This window comes from Aedes aegypti, chromosome 3, assembly GCF_002204515.2.
Source record: "Aedes aegypti strain LVP_AGWG chromosome 3, AaegL5.0 Primary Assembly, whole genome shotgun sequence".
In the NCBI taxonomy this organism is placed as follows: Eukaryota; Metazoa; Arthropoda; class Insecta; order Diptera; family Culicidae; genus Aedes; species Aedes aegypti.
In genome coordinates, this window is record NC_035109.1 from 160,139,431 (window position 1) to 160,159,359 (window position 19,929).

Sequence of the window (19,929 nt, forward strand, 5' to 3'; positions counted from 1 at the left end):
ACTATGATTTTGATCGAGATTTGTTCTAAGTGTTACGTCTGTTTATCTGTGTTACGACCTTATTCTAGCACACACTTGATATAAACGATAAACACAGCATCACAATACTTACGCTTCAATGTCGTTTTCTATGGTGAAATCCTTTGCCACCGGCAACAAAGAATCACGACTAATCCGCGGATAGCAACTTTGATTGAAGGTGTAAATCTGCACCTGGAATCCCTTGTACTTGCGAATGACCTTCTCTGTGTCGTCGTCGGTATTGAAAGAATTCATCAACACCAAAGGTACGGTGGCGCCATAGGTTTTGTTCAAATGTTCGATCTGTTGCACGGTCAAATCCAGGAATGTGAGATCGTTACGAACGGGAATCACGCTCTTGGGCCCGTGACAACCCATCGAAGTACCCAAACCACCATTCAACTTGATTACGACCAATTTGTTCAGCATTTCACGGATTTCCGATTCCTGGGGCGTTTTCAGACTAGAATAATCTTTGACCGCATCTTGCGGTAGTTTTTGGATGCGGTCCCATTCTACCGAGGGACCGTCTTCCTGCAGGAACCGATGAAAGAGGGCTTCAAAGCCGCACATTTCTTTCTGTAGAATCGTTTTCTTGGCATCGTCAGCTGTTTGTAGAAGATTGTCTAGATCCTTGCGTAGCCGAAGCAACGCGTCACGTTTAGTGGCTTCGTGAAATTCTTTCGTGTCCGAAGGCACGCGTTGATGTCCGCGGACCTGCAAGCAGAAAAAGGAAATTGAAAAAAAATGGAAAATTGGAAAAAAACACGTGATTATTGAGCTGAAATCGAATTCAGGTTAACTTCTGCGTTCATGAGTCCTCTCATGGCGTAGTGGTAACGCGCCCCAACTAGAGATCGGGGAGTCGTGAGTTCGATTCTCACTGAGAAGACGTGTAACTTTTACGCAAATCTTCACATCAATTTGTCCATCTAATCCAATTGCAAATTATATGTAATGTTTAGCTTTTCGGTAGCTGTTGTTACAACTATTCTATTTCAATGAAAGCTGAAACAATCGGTTTGAAAAATTGAGGAATTGAATTTTATGATTTAAAATGTATTCACAGTTTTGACTTATAATCTGATCTAATGACTCCTCTGTGCAACAGAATTCCATGATATTCAGATCACTAATTTGGAACCATAAACGTTCTTAACAATTTTGCTAAAACATGAACCTCAAAATACTGTATGGATACGTTGAAATATTATTGGCCTAATATCAGGTTCAATTACACAATTGCACAATTCCGTATCCTTCAGACCACCATTAGAAAATAATAAACACCTACACACGCTATGTCCAAACCAGCCGATTAAAAAAATCGAATATACATTGGGTTATTTCTCGCTAAAGATCAGTATTTGGTCCATATTTTCACAATCGGAAGGTTTAAAAAATATTCTTTCGGTGAAGTTTTTTCCATACATTTTGTATGAGCAGATTTTAGTCACAAAACGGGATTTTTGTAGATTTTAGTATTAAAAACAGCTTAAAAGTGAAAAAAAAAATAAAATTTCACCGATAGAATATTTTTAAACCTTCCGATCCTTCCGTATCCTTCAGACCACCATTAGAAAATAATAAACACCTACACACGCTATGTCCAAACCAGCCGATTAAAAAAATCGAATATACATTGGATTATTTCTCGCTAAAGATCAGTAATTAGTCCATATTTTCACAATCGGAAGGTTTAAAAAATATTCTTTCGGTGAAGTTTTTTCCATACATTTTGTATGAGCGATTTTTAGTCACAAAACGGGATTTTTGTAGATTTTAGTATGAAAAACAGCTTAAAAGTGAAAAAAAAATAAAATTTCACCGATAGAATATTTTTAAACCTTCCGATTATGAAAACGTAGACCAAATAAGAATCTCTAGCGAGAAAAAAATCCGAAATACATTCAATTTATGTAATCTCCTGGTTCAGACATAGCGTGCTAAACTCTAAACTCAGACCCTTAATATCCTCTATAACGTAGTCGGAAACATCATCCTCAAAGAAGATCAAATAGACAGGTAATAAATTTAACCCAAAAAAAGTGCAATTGCCCCAATGTACAGTAGCTCTACAGATTTTTCGGTCCATCATTAGGAATTATGGTCTTCTAAAAATTTCCGAAACAATATTATTTATTCTTAAAATACTTTATTGAATCTTTTAAATATTTTACCCATTTATCAGATCCATTAACTCCACTGTGTTATTGAATTTCGGCTAGTTCCGACAACCATAAACGTCTACTAGTCGACTTTACCGAAAGCATACTTTTTAAAGTACATCGTTGAAAGGTTTACATAATTTTATTTTGCAATCAAATTCAATCGCTAGTCATCCAAAGGTACTGTACCGGAAACATTCTAAAAATATCACAAAAACATTTTAATATTATTGCAAAGAATTAAGTCAAATTTCTTTGGTGACCCCAAGCGCCATCTACGCTTTTACTAAGCATCAAATCCTCAAAATGCTTCACAGAAACAGTTAAATAATTTTGGCCAGTATTAACTTACTCCACTGTGAAGCAGAATGTCAAAAACAATACGAAATATACATTTTTTCCGTAACCTGAATGCAACTTCACCGTTTTTAATGAAAATAAAAAATGCTTTTTGCGTAACGCGACACCATTTGCAGAGCCCTGTTGGACGATAAACGTAACGCGGCGCTCGAAATATTAAATCAATGAGCTTCTGCAATTATTCAATATTTCCTTCCAGCTCTGAGTCATAATCTGGTTTTAATCAATACATAGAAGGATTGCCTAGAACAAACCCGGATTCTAAAAAATATAGCAGAGCAGATATAGGCGATTATAGAATGATGTTTGAAAAAGTGCATTTCTGCGATGGTGTCGCGTTACGAAATGCAACTACTTTTAGTTACCATATTTACAGAGTTAAGTTTCAAAATGAATGTCACAACATCAAGTACATTTAATATGCAAAATATAAAAGCTGTTTAATCACATAGTCACAAGGCATGTATCCGAGAACAGGCCTCATTTGATAATGAAAGTCGGTTCCTCGTTGTGTCGCGTTACGCTGGAATGTGTCATTGGCAGACGCGTGATGATAGACGGGGATGAGTATGAGGTGGTAGACGAATCTGTCTACCTCGGATCATTGATAACGTCGGATAACAACTGCAGCAGAGAAATTCGAAGGCGTATCATTGTCGGAAGTCGTGCTTACTACGGGCGCCACAAGACCTTGCGGTCTGGTAAACTTCACTTCCGTACTAAGTGTTCCATGTACAAGACGCTGGTAAGACCGGTAGTCCTCTACGGGCATGAGACGTGGACAATGCTCGAAGAGGACCTGCAAGTGCTAGGAGTTTTTGAACGACGTGTGCTTAGGACGATCTTCGACGAAGTATGTGAGAACAGCGTATGGAGGAGAAGAATAAACCACGAGCTTTCGCCACTCTACGGTGAATCCATTATCCAGAAAGCCGCCAAAGCTGGAAGGGTACGATGGGCGGGACACGTTGTGAGAATGTTGGACAACAATCCCGTAAAAATGGTGTTCACCTCAAATCCGGCCGGTACAAGACGAGCTAGATGGTTTGATCAAGTGGAGCACGATCTTGGAAGTGTGGGGCGATCGAGAAGTTGGAGGTTAGCAGCCATGGACCGAGTTAGTTGGCGTAACATAGTGGCGCATGTCATGTCTTGAAGGACTTAGAGCCAGCAAAAGTAAAGTAAAGTAAGGGTTCAGATTTTTTAACTGATCAATGTTCAAGCCTACTTGATCACTCGTTCAAAAATTTGAACTGGAACGCAAACTGAACGCGTTCAAATGCAACACTGTCCTTGGGGCCTTCCTAAGCCCAGTGGTTAGAGTCCGTGACTACAAAGCAAAGGTCGGTCCAGCATCTTTTCGTAATGGAAATTTCTTTGACTTCCCTGGGCATAGAGTATTATCGTACCTGCAAATGCGAATTCGAAAATGGTAACATTGGCAAAGAAAGCAGTCAGTTAATAACTGTAGAAGTGCTCATAAGAATATTAAGCTGAGAAGCAGTCTGTCCCAGTGAGGACGTAATGCCAAGAAGAAGAAGAAGAAGAAAGTACAGTCGACTCTCCACAACTCGATATTCTATAAATCTATATTTTCTACAACTCGATGGATTTTCCGGCCCTTTCAATTTCCGTACGCCGTACTCTCAATATTTCCATAATTCGATGCCTCACACTAGTCCACTAGATGTCACGATTGAGGAAAATATCTCTCCATAACTCGATATCTATTTAAAAATCCTTCTTATTCGGAGAAATTTAGGCTAATTCTTGTTTGGAGGTGAATAATCATTTGCAAGTTGTAATGATTGTAATATTGATTGTCAGTAAAAATAACATGATTTTTTTTTGAAAAAAAGTGTTTAAATATTAGTTTTTAAAATACTACCAACAGACCAGTATTGCTTTTTTACAGAAGTGATTTTAAAAGAATTGGAAATGCAGAAATGTGTACTTCTGATTTTAGAATGTTTTGTGTCGGTAATAATTATACAAGTCGATGGTCCCTTGAATAGACGAGTTGTGGAGAGTCGACTGTAATGTTTAGTTTTACGGTAGTTGTTCAAACTTCCACTTGGCTGGTTAGCCGTAAACTATAAATATTAATAAACTAATTACTATTGAGCAGAAAGAGATACAGCTAAAAACCCTAAAGATATTTAGATAATACCTCCAATCGATGCAAAATGAGACATGCACGTACTGAGAACAACCTTTCAGTACTTTAGATACCTTCAGTAATTAGATGACAGTGACGTGATGATCGTACAAACTGCAAATCACGTGGTACTGACTGCTCGTTATCATCACAACGAATATAATTATGACCTTTGCTCAAACTTCAACTATGGGTGCATAATATACTACCCGACTAAAGTATGGAATCACTACACCGAGTATTGCAACACCCGTTTAGAATATTGCACATCAGTTTGGAATTACTTCAACAGCTTCCTGATTCCAAATTTTTATTTTTTGTGTTGCAGCATTGATAATAGATGTTGCAATTCTCGATGAACTGATAACATTACTCGTTCATCAATCAATACTTACTTGACTATCATCGCCAACAGTATGATTCAGCATCTTGAACTGTCTTTCGTTGCTAGTCAGCACACATGTTGCATTTGGATCTAAATCTATGCAGGAGTTCTCCATCGCCAACATGCTTCAAAATGAAAAAAAGCCCACTCTATCTTCCAGTTTGGATCACTTCGTAATTCACAATAGCACCCTACTCATCCACAGGCGTTCGAGCTACTGAAGGCACGCATCAAACGTACGAATTACTTTTGCAGCTTGCTTGATAAGTTAATCATTTAAATTGTACTTCCAACTCTCGCGAAGAATCAATGGCGATATCAGCATACAAGCAGCGAAAAAAAAATCGTACACATAAGTAAGGCAATCTAACTGCCAAAGTGCACAATTATAAAAGTGACCCCGTAGAAAGCAAAAATATTCACGCGCGTGATAAAGTAACTGACGCTTATTCTTTCCGAATGTGTGAATGACAATGAGCATGCTTATTTTTTTTTTGTACGGCGGTATCATAACAACTCCCCTACTGATGGCACAGGTGATACTGGCCGGGTATTTTATGGATGCTTATTTGTATTGTTATAGCTCTTAACTTCTAGCGCTGCACGTGGCTCTGTAGCCTGTAGGCTAAAGCTTTCATCAATTACGAATAACATGCAACGATCTGCCGCAACACATAGGGTTTACATGCTTTATCACTAGTGCTCTTTAAATCACTTGAAGTATTGCATTTTACAAGTATCTATGATAGTTTATGCGGCCTTGATTGGAGAAACGGTTTATACTGATCTTAAGCGGTGCCCTAAAGTTTTTTCAAAAGTTGACAGAAAGTTGAATAGTTGGAAAAATTCACAGGTTTTGAACACATTTTCTATGGTTTCTCAGCAAACTGAAAGAGTGCGAGCAATCATAGATAAATCTGCCGTAAAACATGGGCGGTTGGTTTTGATGGGTTTTATTGAAGAGCTGTATTATTGATTGGTTCTATACCCAATGGGTGCTTAAAAGCTTTCTTCTGATAAGTTTTACAGCATTATAAGCAATAACATGCCAAATAAAAATATACTAAAATTAGAAACGAAATAAATCGTAATCATGCTTCAATACATGGTTCTGATTAGGAATCACACGTAAACAAATGGGGTACATCCTCGGAACGCTTACCCTATAAAACGTGGGTACTAATCGACAGCGATAACGATTGCTATCATGACAAAGCTGTTTTTGTGCCATTGTTCTCACTGTCCCATCGGAGAGAAAGAAGGGAATTTGAAAATCGTTTGAGAATTTGCAATGTCACGGCAAAGATAAATAAAGTTGTAGGGGAGGGTGGTGCACTTGCTGGACTTAACGTTAAATAAGGTGCCAGAAAAGTTTTTTTTTTTCGATTATTTATTAGTATCATTCCAAACATTACTTTCATTTCTTATATCTAGGTGTTCTGTGTTAGACAACACTATCATCCTGATTTGGTATAACAAAGTTAAGCTTTTATTAACATTTTTTAACAACATATTACATTTCATTTGCCGTAGCAGTTGCGATTTTTTACAGGTGAGTTGATTTCACCTGCTTATAAGAGAAAAAACAACATTTCGATTTACTTAACCTTACTTAACCTAAATATATAACACGTTAATCGTGGCAATAGAAGACTGCAACGATTTTTGTCTAAAATCAATAATTATTTTATTTGACATTTGTTCCAATGCTTTTTTTTCCTTCTAAGCAATTGGGGGATAATCTGCTCAACAGACTCCGGACCGAGGTCCGGGAGTGTGGGGTTGGGGACCATTTACTACATGCAAGCAATAAACAGGACTACACCCCCGACCCACTAAACCATTTCCATTGCCGCCAAACCCTTCGTCTCTCCGGGACCACCAAGAAGGCATTGCTTCGGAGAGGGGCTATTGCACATCGCATCCTCCAGGTTAGCTGCGTAGCCATGCAGCAACGAACATCGATGACACGCTTAGGGGGGTCCACCAAGGTAGCATGCTGGCGCATTGCCAGCTTCCCGGGTGGTCCTCACCTCCCGTTGTCCGCTGAAAGCGGGCAGGGTCGACCACTACGCCCGCGCCCAGCTGCACCGCAGGTATCAAGAACTGATACTGCGGGCTTCGCAATTTGACCTACTGAAGGCTCAGGCCATATCAGCTAGCACCAGCTGGGATTGCTGACGAAGGGGCCTCCACCTGCCCCGAACAACCAAAGGCTCGTATCCAACCCAGTAGGCCGACGCCACGACAGCAGCGCTACCAGGATGTTCTCCCCGCGGCCACTTAATCGCTGTAAGGGTCGATTTCGACCGTAGGGCACCGGTATGACCTATGTAGCCGACTGCAAACCCTTGGACCACCTGTTGTTTAGCGTCTGCACTAGTCACTCCTCGAGTCCACTCGCCACCTCCTTTGGAGTTCCGAGACGATGTGGGTGATAGCCGATGAAACGGCATTCCAGCCAAACTCGTCTTCACACATCCTCTGGACCAAATTGTCCGGAGTCGTATCCCGACCGCATGTGGCAAACATGCGGTCACGCATTGTGTGGAAACGCGGGCACACGAACAAAACGTGTTCCGCCGTTTCCTCTAAACCAGCACAAACTGGACATTCGGGAGAACCCGCATGACCGAAACGGTGTAGATACTGTCATAAGCAACCATGGCCCGAAAGGACCTGTGTCAGGTGGAATGTTAGTTCCCCATGGCGCCTATTGACCCACATATCTAACCTCGGAATCAACCTGTGAGTCCACACTCCCTTGGTGGAACTGTCCCACGCACGCTGCCATTTGACCATGGAGGCCAGTCTGGCAGTTCTGCGTATGCCTCTTGTGCCGCGCCTTTCGAAGCACTCTATGTCTTCCATGCTAAGGATACCAATAGGCACCATACCGGTGATGACGCAGAGTGCATCGTGTGACACGGTACGGTACGCGCTCGCAAGCCTCAGGCACATTAGCCTATAAGTACTCTCTAGCTTGCTACGGTAGCTATCGGTACTCAAAGCCGTGCCCCAATGATTTAACAATGGATATTCTATGCAACTTATTAGTACTATACCAGGGAGGAAGCTTCAAAATCTCCTTCAAAATTTTATTTTGAATCCTCTGCAGAGCTTTCTTCCTGGTATTACAAAAACTGGTCCTTATCGGTACAGTATACAGCATGACTGATCTGAAAATTTGTTTGAAGATCAAACGCTTATTCTTAAGACAAAGTTTCGATTTTCTTTCTCCTTTAGACGGGGTACACTTTGGAATTTTGTGTATTTTTTCGTAGCTCTGAAATCAAAATGATTTTATTTTTGGCTTAACACTTGACTCATACCACACATATATGCAAAGTTTTTTATGAGTTTTGAAACTTTTTTGTATTTTTTAAAAATGTTTGGAAAATTGTATTCTTATATAACCTACAAATGCCTGGGGTTCATATAACGTGCAATTTAAAAAAATCGTACCTTTTATTTTTTCTACTTTTTTCACAAGCAATGGATTACTTTGTGGTCTTTTGCAATGTTGTTCATCGTAGAAATACCTGTCGAGATCTGGGTTCAGAATTTTTATAGAGGAAAATGGGCGACCTCTGGCGATTTTTGTTTGCAAAAGTAAGTTTTCCCATAGTAAATCCCATACAAACTTTCAACGGCTGGCGCTAAAATATAGTTTCACCGATCGAGCTGAAATTTTGCACAGTTGTTATGGGACCTAAATGCAATTCAAAAAAGTGGACTGGAGCGAGAATCTAAATTTTTCATTCGTGTCCCAGGCTAATGAGCACTAGCAGGTGGTTGTACATCAAGATTGAGTGTGAATCTACCAACACTGGCCTCCATACAAAATTCGCTGTTTGTCCTATATGGCCAGCACAAATACTTTTCAAAGTCATTAAAAAAAATAGCTGTTTAGTAAAGACATTTAAAAATCTTTGTTTCGTATACTTCAACACCAGTTTTCTGTAGTAATTTAGTTACATAATTCAGCCTACAAGCTGGAAAACTTACAAAGTTGTCTAAAATCGACACATAATGCTGTCGACCTTTTTGATAACGACAAATGATTCAGCGACCTTCGGCTGTGAAATCAATGCAAAGGATTCGATTATAATATTTACGCCTTCATTTACAAAATCTTATGAAGCACGGTGTATAAAATACGTAGTACTTAATTTGACTATTCATTTGTCCCTTTTTCAAAGTCTGTACAATTTTCCAGCAAATCATTTTGTTAATAATACAGAATGGTCTTCTATCGTATGTGTACAAATTATTTTAAGACTTTGAAAAAGTTCATTCAGATTTTAGCTTGGTACTTTTCATATGTAACGCTGGATATGATATGAAGTGTCACTTTGATGAGCTCGAATGTTTAGCGTGTATTAGTTGCCACGTTTGCCTTGTGTGGCGCTACAATCACAGAAAAGGGGGTCGTCAGAAATATATGAAAGTGACTCATATTGTTAATATAATATATTATAATATAAGATTGTTCCAATTTAAAAACCAGACAAAATCAAATACCGTCGGACGGGGCTACTTTTGATTCCAGGGGCTACTTTGGACACTCACCTTTTGTATTTATTAGTAGCGTAAATATTAATCTGAGCAATTTTGTGTCTTCAGCACTTTTATTAACCAATATATGCTCTACCACTAGGCATGATTTTTTCTTGGAACAACATCAACAATAACAGGATAAACAAGAAAACATTTCAAAAAAGCCCGAACAAAAATTCACAAGGTATAAAACATTGGCTATACAAACATTGTTTGAATTTTACCCATATCATGGAAACTTATTGGGAGCATCATAAAACTATCGAATCGTCATGTTTCATGAAAATCTTGTGATTTGTTTTGCTTAAAATTGTTGTTTTATTAAAATAATTGATCAAAGGTCTTATTTTTGCGACCATTATTTTATTATAATGTTTTGGTTTGTGTATTTTAAAACATAAAAAAAATAAAATAAATGTTTGTAAAAGTGAATAGACATAAAACACATACATTTCAATACGAACCAATGCCAAATTCACAACATAATCTCTAAAAAACTATTTTTTGTCATATTTTACATGAGTTTGTAGTACAGAACAGTTGCATCCTTCAAATGCCTAAATTAAACTACTCTTAATCCAGCTCTAAACTGCTAAGAAGCCAAAAGCATAGTACAAATCAAACTTACTTCTTTACGATCTTGTTAAACTTTACTTCATTGATTGCGTTTTTAATGAAAATTACTTACTGGTATTTAATTAGTTACCGGTATTAATGTGATCCTTCAACATATCGTTCATATAACAGTAAGAATAGAAAAAAAAAAGAGTTTTTGTACATCACACATTTATCATCGCAGTACCTAGTAGTTACGTCGTTTATTTATGTCAACTTGAAAATCGAGCATTCGTAACTGATAGTTCCATTTAAGAGGATGTTGAAAATTTAAGTTTCATACTGCAAACTGAGAATAGTGAATGGCATGTTTCGTTGAAATTTGTTATATATGTGTAATTGATTCTAGCTTTGCCATTTCCTACATTAAGTTTATCAATGAAAAACGTTCCATAACATCACAGTGGACGACAATCTATTGAATCAGTTTGAAAGTTATAAGGAAAAATCATTTTATTAGCAAACTGTGAAAATGTCCAAAGTAGCCCCTTTTTTGTATTGAAGGACACTTTTTTTTCGCTATTCAAGCATTTTTGTTATTTCTTGATGGATATGCCTCATATTTTGCACATTTGTTACGTACATACACAACTTAAATATAGGCAAAAATTATCAACATCTATCCATAATTCTAAGAGTTACAAATCCTCAAAGTTAAAGAATGTGAAAATAATGTCAAAAGAAGCCCCGTTTGACGGTATATTATATATTTGATTTTGTCTGGTTTTTAAATTGGAACAATCTTAGCATTTTTCTATCTGTCAGGAAAATATGCCAATTGAAAACATTTGTTAAATATATCAACTAAGAATGATAAGCTGCAAGTTTCTTGATGAGAAATTAGAAAAGTCCATCAACGCCAGGATATTTTTGATTTTAAAAAAATCCTGCAGAAGCTTCTATCTATCGTCCAATCAGTTTGCTTTCCTCCATCAGTAAACTTTTTGAAAAGGTTATTTTGAACAGAATGATGGTCAACATCAATGAAAATTCATTTTTTGCTAACGAGACTCCGCCATGGATATTCGACCACTCACCAACTTTTACGTGTAGCAAATTTGATTCGTTCCAACAAATCTGAAGGCTATTCTACTGGTCTGGTTCTTCTAGACATAGAAAAAGCATTTGACAGTGTTTGGCATGAAGACTTGATTGTAAATTTAAAAAAACTTTACTTTTGCTACATACATTGTTAGAATAATTCAAAGTTATCTGTCAACTGCTTCAGGTTCCAACAAATGTGAAGGGTATTCTACTGGTCTTGTTCTTCTAGACATAGAAAAAGGATTCGACAGTGTTTGGCATGAAGGCTTGATTGTAAAATTTAAAAAAAAAAATAATTTTCCAACATACATTGTTAGAGTAATCCAAAGTTATCTGTCAAATCGTACACCCCAGGTTAATTATCAGAACTCCAAATCTGAACGACTTCCTGTAAGAGCTGGTGTTTCTCAAGGCAGCATTCTGGGGCCAATATTATACAACACTTTTACATCTGAATTACCGTTAAGCCACCAGTCACCGTGCGACCTCCATTCACCGTGCACATATACAAATTCCTACAGAATATTCATACAATTTTAGCCGTGCGGTTAGTGTCACCAAGGCATTTAGCCGCATCGTGCTAAGGAGTGTGGGTTCGATTCCCGCCTCAGGCCGTAAAACTTTTCGACAGGAATGTTTTCCGACTGTGCCACTAAGCGTTGCATGCTAGTCCGTTGTCTAGTGTGGTGCTTCCTTCAAAGGGCAAATAGCCCACTGGGAGAATTTAACGTGTAGTGTCTTTTTTTTTTAAATAAAATTTTCTTTTGTCAGCAAAATAAGATAAAACTGATGAAATGAAGTAGTTCACAGAACATTTTGAAAAACCTAGTTTAGGTAGTCAAAATATGGGGGATGCGAAATGGAAATCAACAAGCAGCCAGGCTGCTGTCAATCTTAAATATTCGTTAAAATGATCTGAGTGTGCCTAGAAATGTATGGTCATGATTTCGTCACGCTAAAAATTGTTATATAATTTATATAACACAAAGACCACCAACTATTAAGAAAAGTTGTACTTAGTCTAAATTATGCATTAGAATTTTTATAACTTTTCTCTAAAATATGTTTCTAACTAACATACGGCTAGTAACTTTCTGATTTAGTATGTTCATTGGGTTAATTGCCAACACCGAAATGTTTGAGATTTGTGTGAAGTATTATAAGGGTGCACTTTTACTGTGTTTTCCTGCGAGACAACAAACAAACAACGGTTAGCACTCGCAGAAAAGTTTGTGTTCAATTTGAACAACCTAAATGTTCGAGTCCGCACCCCCTAGCTTCTAATAAGATAATCCATAAGACAGCTGCGATCAACAGGCTTTTTGGTTTGCCATGAGTTTTTTAAAGTTTCGCAATCGGTATGACCATGACATGACATGCGAGGGTGCTATAAGCATTTTAATTTTTCCAAAATTTTGACATTTAACAGCACTGGTCGTGGGTTTGAATCCCACCGGTCGAGGATCTTTTCGGGTTGGAAATTTTCTCGACTTCCCAGGGCATAAAGTATCATCGTACCTGCCACACGATATATACGCATGCAAAAATGGTCATAGGCATAGTAAGCTCTCAGTTAATAACTGTGGAAGTACCCATAAAGAACACTAAGCTTGGAAACAGGTTCTGTCCCAGTGGGGACGTAATGCCAGATAGAAGATGATCATTTTGATTTGTCAATTATCGATACTGAAACTACACCGCTCTCTAAATCAGAATCACTGACGAAAGGTTGATCACGTGCTAGTTTTATAATTAATTACACTCTTAAAAATAATGAAAATTACAATGTATGTGATTCATACTATGACTAAATGCACATTTAGTTTCATTGCCAATGAAATTTTACCATTCAAATGTAGTAAAATAATTTAAAAAAAAATCTGACTTGCTGCCTTACTATAATGGTTATTAATTATTTTGCCAAGACTAAACTTACTTTCAGTAGAATATCGATGGCACCTGTCATTTTGTCCAATGGTTTAGTGTTACAGCCTGTTGAGTATAGTCAAACACCACTTAGATGGCAAAACTCCTCTCAGCGCAAACGGGCGAAAATGTAAACAAACACAAGTTCGATAAGAGGCGCGAACACGTTGCAGTTAATAAATCTCTGTATGATAACTATGTATGGTAAGTATATTCCTTAGGCCGAAAGCAACGCGCTTCGGAACCAAACGGCGCTGCGTTTCCGTCAACGGACGAAACTAGAATGAATGTATGATTCTCACATTATTGATAATACAAGCTGCGATAGAATGAGTAAAAACCGTACTTAATGATTTCCTTATTCTAATAGCGCTTATATGAGTTGATTTTTAGGCGACTGATTGTGTCGACTCTACATGTGATAGTAACTATCACGCGTCACTGTTATTACACGCAAACAAATTTTGTTGTATAATCTACCGAATCCATGGTAGAATTAAGAACTGCACCAACGATTTTCAACCGACTACAAAAATCTGTTAAGTTTACTATAATCTGGTAAAAATCACTGAGCAGTGCAGTAAATTTGACTATGTCCATAGTAGCATCCACTATAAAGCATTGTATTTCAATCCGTGACACCCACCGTACAACACAATGTGGTCAAAAGTATGATGCTAAACTTCTCAAATCAAGAATGTTTCTAGTCAAAAATACTACAACTCTGGTTAAATCAACAGAAGAAATTTTCTTGTGTAGTGATGTTGACTATGTTTTGGTAGAGTTAACAGATTAATGTAGTCGGTTGAAAATCGTTGGTGCAGTTCTTAATTTTACCATGGATTCAGTAGTTTCTACAATAAAATTCATTTCAGTGTACCATTTGTCTCTATAAGTTTAACCAACAACGTGCCATACATTTCTCGCGGAACATTACTAAAGGACCTATGTACAAATGAGAGATTCTCTTCTCTCTCGTTCTCTTTCGATTATAACAGTGGAATACTTAAGATTTTGGGAAGTTTTTCACTATAGATCGAAAGTCAATTTCCTTGACTAGCGTTTCATACAAAAAACGCAACAGAAGAGGTTAATGTGACACAGTTATTAATGAAAGAGAAAGTAAACAAAGAGAGCCTCTCAATGTTAGATAGGTCCTTTAGTAATGTTCCGCGAGATTTCTTCTCTATATACGATCTGTATACAAATTTATTTTAGAATCTGGCTCCTAAACAGTTGATAATGCACGGGAGGGTACAGGTCTGTTATCACGATGTTTTGTTTCACTGCTTGAAAACGTCCAGAGTAAACTCAAACTAAAGGTACCTGTATTAGAATTAATAACATTTCATGACATTCAATTGAATGTATAGCGAGTACTTTAAAGTAGTCTTCGTTGTTAAGATGAATCAAGGTCGTTTATAATAAATCCAAATTCTCATTTTAGTATTGCAATGCCTCTTGTCTTACCAAATGCATAAGTTTTGATAGCATCGTAAATATAAAAACTCATTTGTAACGAGCTGATTACTTCAAGATTGCTATCAATGTTGTTCTTCGATAATTGAAAAAAATCAAAGAAGGGTTTCTAGAACAGATTAAATGGCTTAACATGTAAAATTGAAATTATGTATTCCCGTAGCAACATTTACATAAGTTTTATTCAACAACAGTTGAAGGGGATGTCATTATCTAAATACGAGTGGGAGAGTTTCTTTTTAAGATTTTTAGCTCAGATTTGAATGCTGTTCAAGTATATTCAAGTATAATATTACATAAATCGTTTGAGTTTTGGAAACGTTATGGGTTTTTGTTGGTTTTAGACGTGAAAATTGTAATTTTCGGTCGAACGTTCATTGCATGGAACAAAACAAATATAAAATTTATTCGATTTTTTTTATGTAAGGGCAATTCTATGCCTATTATAAGGATGCTTAGAGGTGTAAATATTTTTGCATAAATTTTTGGAAACCATGTGTGGTCCATAGTGGAGCAAAAGCTCGACCAATATACTATCTCGCGAAAAAAAACTTGTGAATTGCCTGAAATCCACATATGATCTTCAAATTTAGCACAAAGGCTAATTGTTGATCGTATGTGTTTCGAATAGCGAATGTTTGTTTAGGACATTCAATTATAAAACTATTATAACTTGAAATGGGTAAACGTTTTCAATTCCAATACCATTTGTTTCTGGAAATATTGATTATTTCACCAAGGTTGAACTTTTGCCACTTCAGGCCTTCCGCTGATTGTGGGCAGTGATGCCAATGCTCATCCCATCATCTGGGGCAGCTCAGATATCAATTTGAGAGGCTCCAGTCTGATGGAATACTTAAGTAGTACAGATCTTGGATTACTTAACATAGGTAATCGCAAAACCTTCATATTATCTAATAGAAAAGAAGTGTTAGACATAACGCTCTGCTCGAATAGAATCAGTCGCTTGTTGACGAATTGGCATGTATCAGATGAGAAATCATTATCTGATCATCGCTACATCTTCTTTGAACATTTAAATGTAACTGCGCAGATTTTGCGTTTTAGGAATCCTCGGTCAACAAACTGAGAACTCTATATAGAATTGGTTACGACCAAATTACATGGATATTCTCCGTCCATTGAAAATTCAAGTGATTTGGATGATGCCGTTGATACTACAACATCCTACATTATGGAAGCTTTTGAAGAAGCATGTCCTATGCGGTCTGTGAAGACTGGTGGAATTCCGATCTGACTGGACTCAGGAAACAATGTAGAAGGAATTGGAACAGACGCCGTTCAGCTGGATCAGAGTCGTTCAAGTCGGCTCGCAAGGCTTACAAGAAGGCCCTTCGTTCTGGTGAAAAACCTTTGTACAAATGTTTCCAGTTTGAGTGAAGGCAGTCGACTGAACAAAATCCTTGAAAAATCTAAGGATTTCCAAGTGAACGAAATTCGCTTACCTAATGGTGACTTTACTTCTTCTGATGAAGAAATTTTAGAATGTTTATTCAATACACACTTCCCCAGATGTGTGGACATAGCATCTACAGATGGACCAAATGTCTTTTCATGTAGTTACGAGTCTCTGGTCTCGGCTCGCAGTATCGTAACTACTGAATCGATTCAATGGGCACTTAATAGTTTTGCTCCTTTCAAATCTTCAGGAGCGGATGGGATTCATCCTGTTCTGCTCCAAAAGGGATTTGAGTTTATCAAACATGTTATGAAAAAGCTATTTGTAAGCAGTTTTGCTACCGGGTATATTCCCAGATCCTGGCATGAAATTACTGTGAAGTTTATCCCGAAAGGAGGGCGTACGTCGTATGAAGAAGCGAAAAGTTTAAGACCAATCATCAGACCTCTTTTCTTCTGAAATGCCTGGAACGCATTATCGATCATCATATCCGTGATGTTTATTTGGCTAACATGTCTCTTCATGTGAATCAACATGCTTACCAATCTGGGAAGTCTACTGTGCCTCTTTTACACAAAGTTGTATACGATATCTTCCGTATTGCCAAGGATTTCACGGATCCATATTGTCTCAAATCTTTGTACTGCTCATTAGTTCGGGCCACACCTGAATATTGCTCCGCAGTTTGGCATCCGTATTACCGTAACGGCGTGGAGAGGATAGAGTCAGTGCAACGTCGCTTCATCCGTTATGCTCTCCGTCGACTTCCATGGCGAGACCCGTTCCGGTTGCCTAGCTACCAAAGTAGGTGTCAACTCATTCAACTGGAATCACTGCAGACCCGTAGAGACGTCAATAGAGCGATGGTAGTGGCTGACTTGCTTTCAGGAAGAATAGACTGTCCTGCGCTCCTGGAATCTATCAATGCGAGTGCTCACTCCAGGACGTTGCGTAACAATGCCATGTTGAGGTTACCATTGCGACGAACTAACTATGGCCAAAACAGTGCTATGGTCGGTCTTCAACGCGTGTTCAATAGGGTTGCTGAAGGGTTTGATTTTCACCTGTCCCGACTCTCTGTGTGAATATTTGTGACTTTCATTTGTTTTATTTTTTGACATTTTGTTGCCTTGTTTTGTTAAGTTTCGACTTAGTATTTTACTGTATTTTTTAGTTTAAAACATCATTGGGGCTTACTGTCTGTTGGTGTATAAATAAATAAACACAATGATATACGAGAAAACATTCGCACAGAAGCAATCCTGTTTGGATGTTTTCTTGGATATTGAGGATGCCTCTGATAACGTGTCTTTCGATGCCATATTGAAAGCTACACGAAACCATGGGCTACCTTCAATAATTACCAATTGGATTCATCAAATGCTCAAAAACCGACATTTCTTCTCGACATTGCGTCAAGCACCGATTCGAAAATTTAGTGTTTGCGGATGCTCAAAGCAGACCCCGCAATATCCGCTCAACTGTTGCAACAACTATTCCGCAATATCTGGGACACCGCGACTTTTCCGGCCGACTGGATGCAAGGCGTGTTAGTGAAGGTACCCAAAAAAGGTGACGTCACTGTATGCGATAATTGGCGGGGCATCATGTTGCTATGTATTGTTCTCAAAGTTCTATGCAAAGTGATCCTAAACCGGATCCAGGAGAAGATCGATACGACTCTCCGTCGACAGCAAGCGGGATTCCGTGCCGGACGATCCTGTGTGGACCATATTGTCACGCTCCGTATCATCTTGGAGCAAGTCAATGAATTCCAAGAGTCCCTGTATATGGTATTCATTGACTACGAAAAAGCTTTCGACCGACTCAATCACGAAAATATGTGGGGTGCCCTGAGACGCAAGGGTGTTCCTGAGAAAATCATCGGCCTCATCGAAGCGCAGTACGAGGCCTTTACGTGCAGAGTATTGCACAACGGGGTCTTGTCTGAACCCATCCGGGTTGTAGCTGGAGTGAGGCAAGGATGTATACTATCACCACTACTGTTCCTAATCGTAATTGACGAGATCCTGATAGGCGCCATTGACCGTGAACAAAACCGTGGGCTGCTGTGGCAGCCTATTACTATGGAGCACTTAAATGATCTCGATTTGGCTGATGATATTGCTATACTAGCTCAACGGCGCTCTGATATGCAGAGTAAGCTAGACGATCTTGCCGAACGCTCCTCAGCGGCAGGTCTCAACATCAATGTCAACAAGACCAAATCGTTGGATGTAAACACGGCTGGCCCTTCCAGCTTCACAGTAGCCGGGCAAACAGTGGAGAACGTCGAAAACTTCCAATATCTTGGTAGCCAACTTGCGTCTGACGGCGGTACCAAGATCGACATAGGTGCACGGATCAAGAAGGCGAGGGCTGCTTTTGCGAGCTTAAGAAATATTTGGAAGAACAGTCAGATTAGTCAACGCACCAAAATTCGAATATTTAATTCCAATGTCAATAAATCAAGCAGGACATCGCAGCAGAGGCAGACCCAGAGGATCATGGCGGCGCAGCCTCAACAAAGAAATAAAAGAAGTCGACGGCAATTTGACCTGGCCGCAGGTCAAGGCGATAGCTGGTAATCGCCCAGGATGGAAATCTTTCACGTCGGCCCTATGCACCAGAATAGGTGCCCAGGACCCATAAGTAAGTAAGTAAGGATGCTTCCAAGGGGGAGTTTTCTCACCACTTTTGTGGACTCTCGTAGCAGATACGCTATTGAGGCAACTCAATAATTGCGGTTTTCCAACTTATGGATTTGCCAACGACTATCTAGCTCTGATAATTGGTATGTGCATAAGCGCCCTATTCGACCTGAAACAAAGTGATCTTCAGGTAGTTGAGAGTTGGTGTTGCCAATATGACCTAACGTAAGTAGTCGCGCGTTGTACTTTGTACAACCCAGCTCAAGGGTATCATTATTTTAGCTAAGTAATTCGGGTTTTGCCACTAGGTGGCGCTAGTGAGCATGAAACATTTGTTTCGCAAATCTCAGGATTCTGACCACTTAGAAAAATGGCGACTTCGAAAAAGTTGTTCGGTAACTCAAGGACTATCATCAGGCTTGATAATTCTCCTCAACATCATCAGAGTTCGGTGACATGCTCTAGAGTTGCGTGCTGCCTTTGCCTCTTTGCGAGGGAGCGAAAAAATGCTAAGCAGAGAGGCAACGAAAAATGAGTGAGGAAGATGCAGCACAAAACACAACCGAGTAAAATTCCATCAAAAAAGGGTGCTCTCACAACTCCCCGAGGACTGTCTGTTCGGGCGGCAGACTCGAGAGTTCGTTTGAAGTGTGAGTGATGGTGAGCATCGCAACGAGAGAGAGAGAGAGAGTGCCAAAAAAAATCCTCGCATTTTTCTGCACTCTCACTCGAATCGCTTGAGGATCTGTGTTGAAAATTTTGAGTTTATTTTTTTCTCCTCAGAAAAACGGCAAAATCGCCTCTTCTTTGCATCGCAGAGGAGTTTCTATCAAGCCTGACTATCATTGTTTACTGAACTACTTTGCCGAAGACACTATCTTTCTAAGTGGTCAGGCTCCTGAGATATCTGCAAACAAAAGTTGCATGCTCACTAGCGCCACCTAGTGGCAAAATTATGAATCAACTACCTCGAGCAATGATAGTCCTTAAGGGGGCAAAATTCGTCATTGATTTCGGAATTCTCAAAAGCAGTTTTTTCGTTCAAAATCAAGAAAATTCAAAGGAAATTGTGTTCACTGTATTCTATTTTCCAACCGAAACACACTGAACACATTTTTATAGAATTGAGCTCTCGCCGAGCG

The 19,929-nt window shown here is 38.7% G+C and overlaps 1 protein-coding gene across 3 annotated transcripts in view; it reads right to left on the minus strand.

The window, feature by feature from the left end:
• Positions 1-19,929, minus strand: part of LOC5566725 (UTP--glucose-1-phosphate uridylyltransferase) — a 58,218-nt gene that overhangs the window by 14,931 nt on the left and 23,358 nt on the right. The window contains exons 1-2 of one of the 3 annotated variants that reach the window (XM_001651087.2): positions 13,248-13,524; positions 113-738 (exon numbers count right to left, since the gene is read on the minus strand). In XM_001651087.2, coding sequence (XP_001651137.1) covers positions 113-738; positions 13,248-13,277 — 656 coding nt within the window. In that variant the 5' untranslated portion in view covers positions 13,278-13,524. Of the gene's footprint in view, positions 1-112; positions 739-5,102; positions 5,599-13,247; positions 13,525-19,929 lie in introns of those variants that run through there. The other 2 variants (XM_021853957.1, XM_021853958.1) reach the window with 2 other exon arrangements.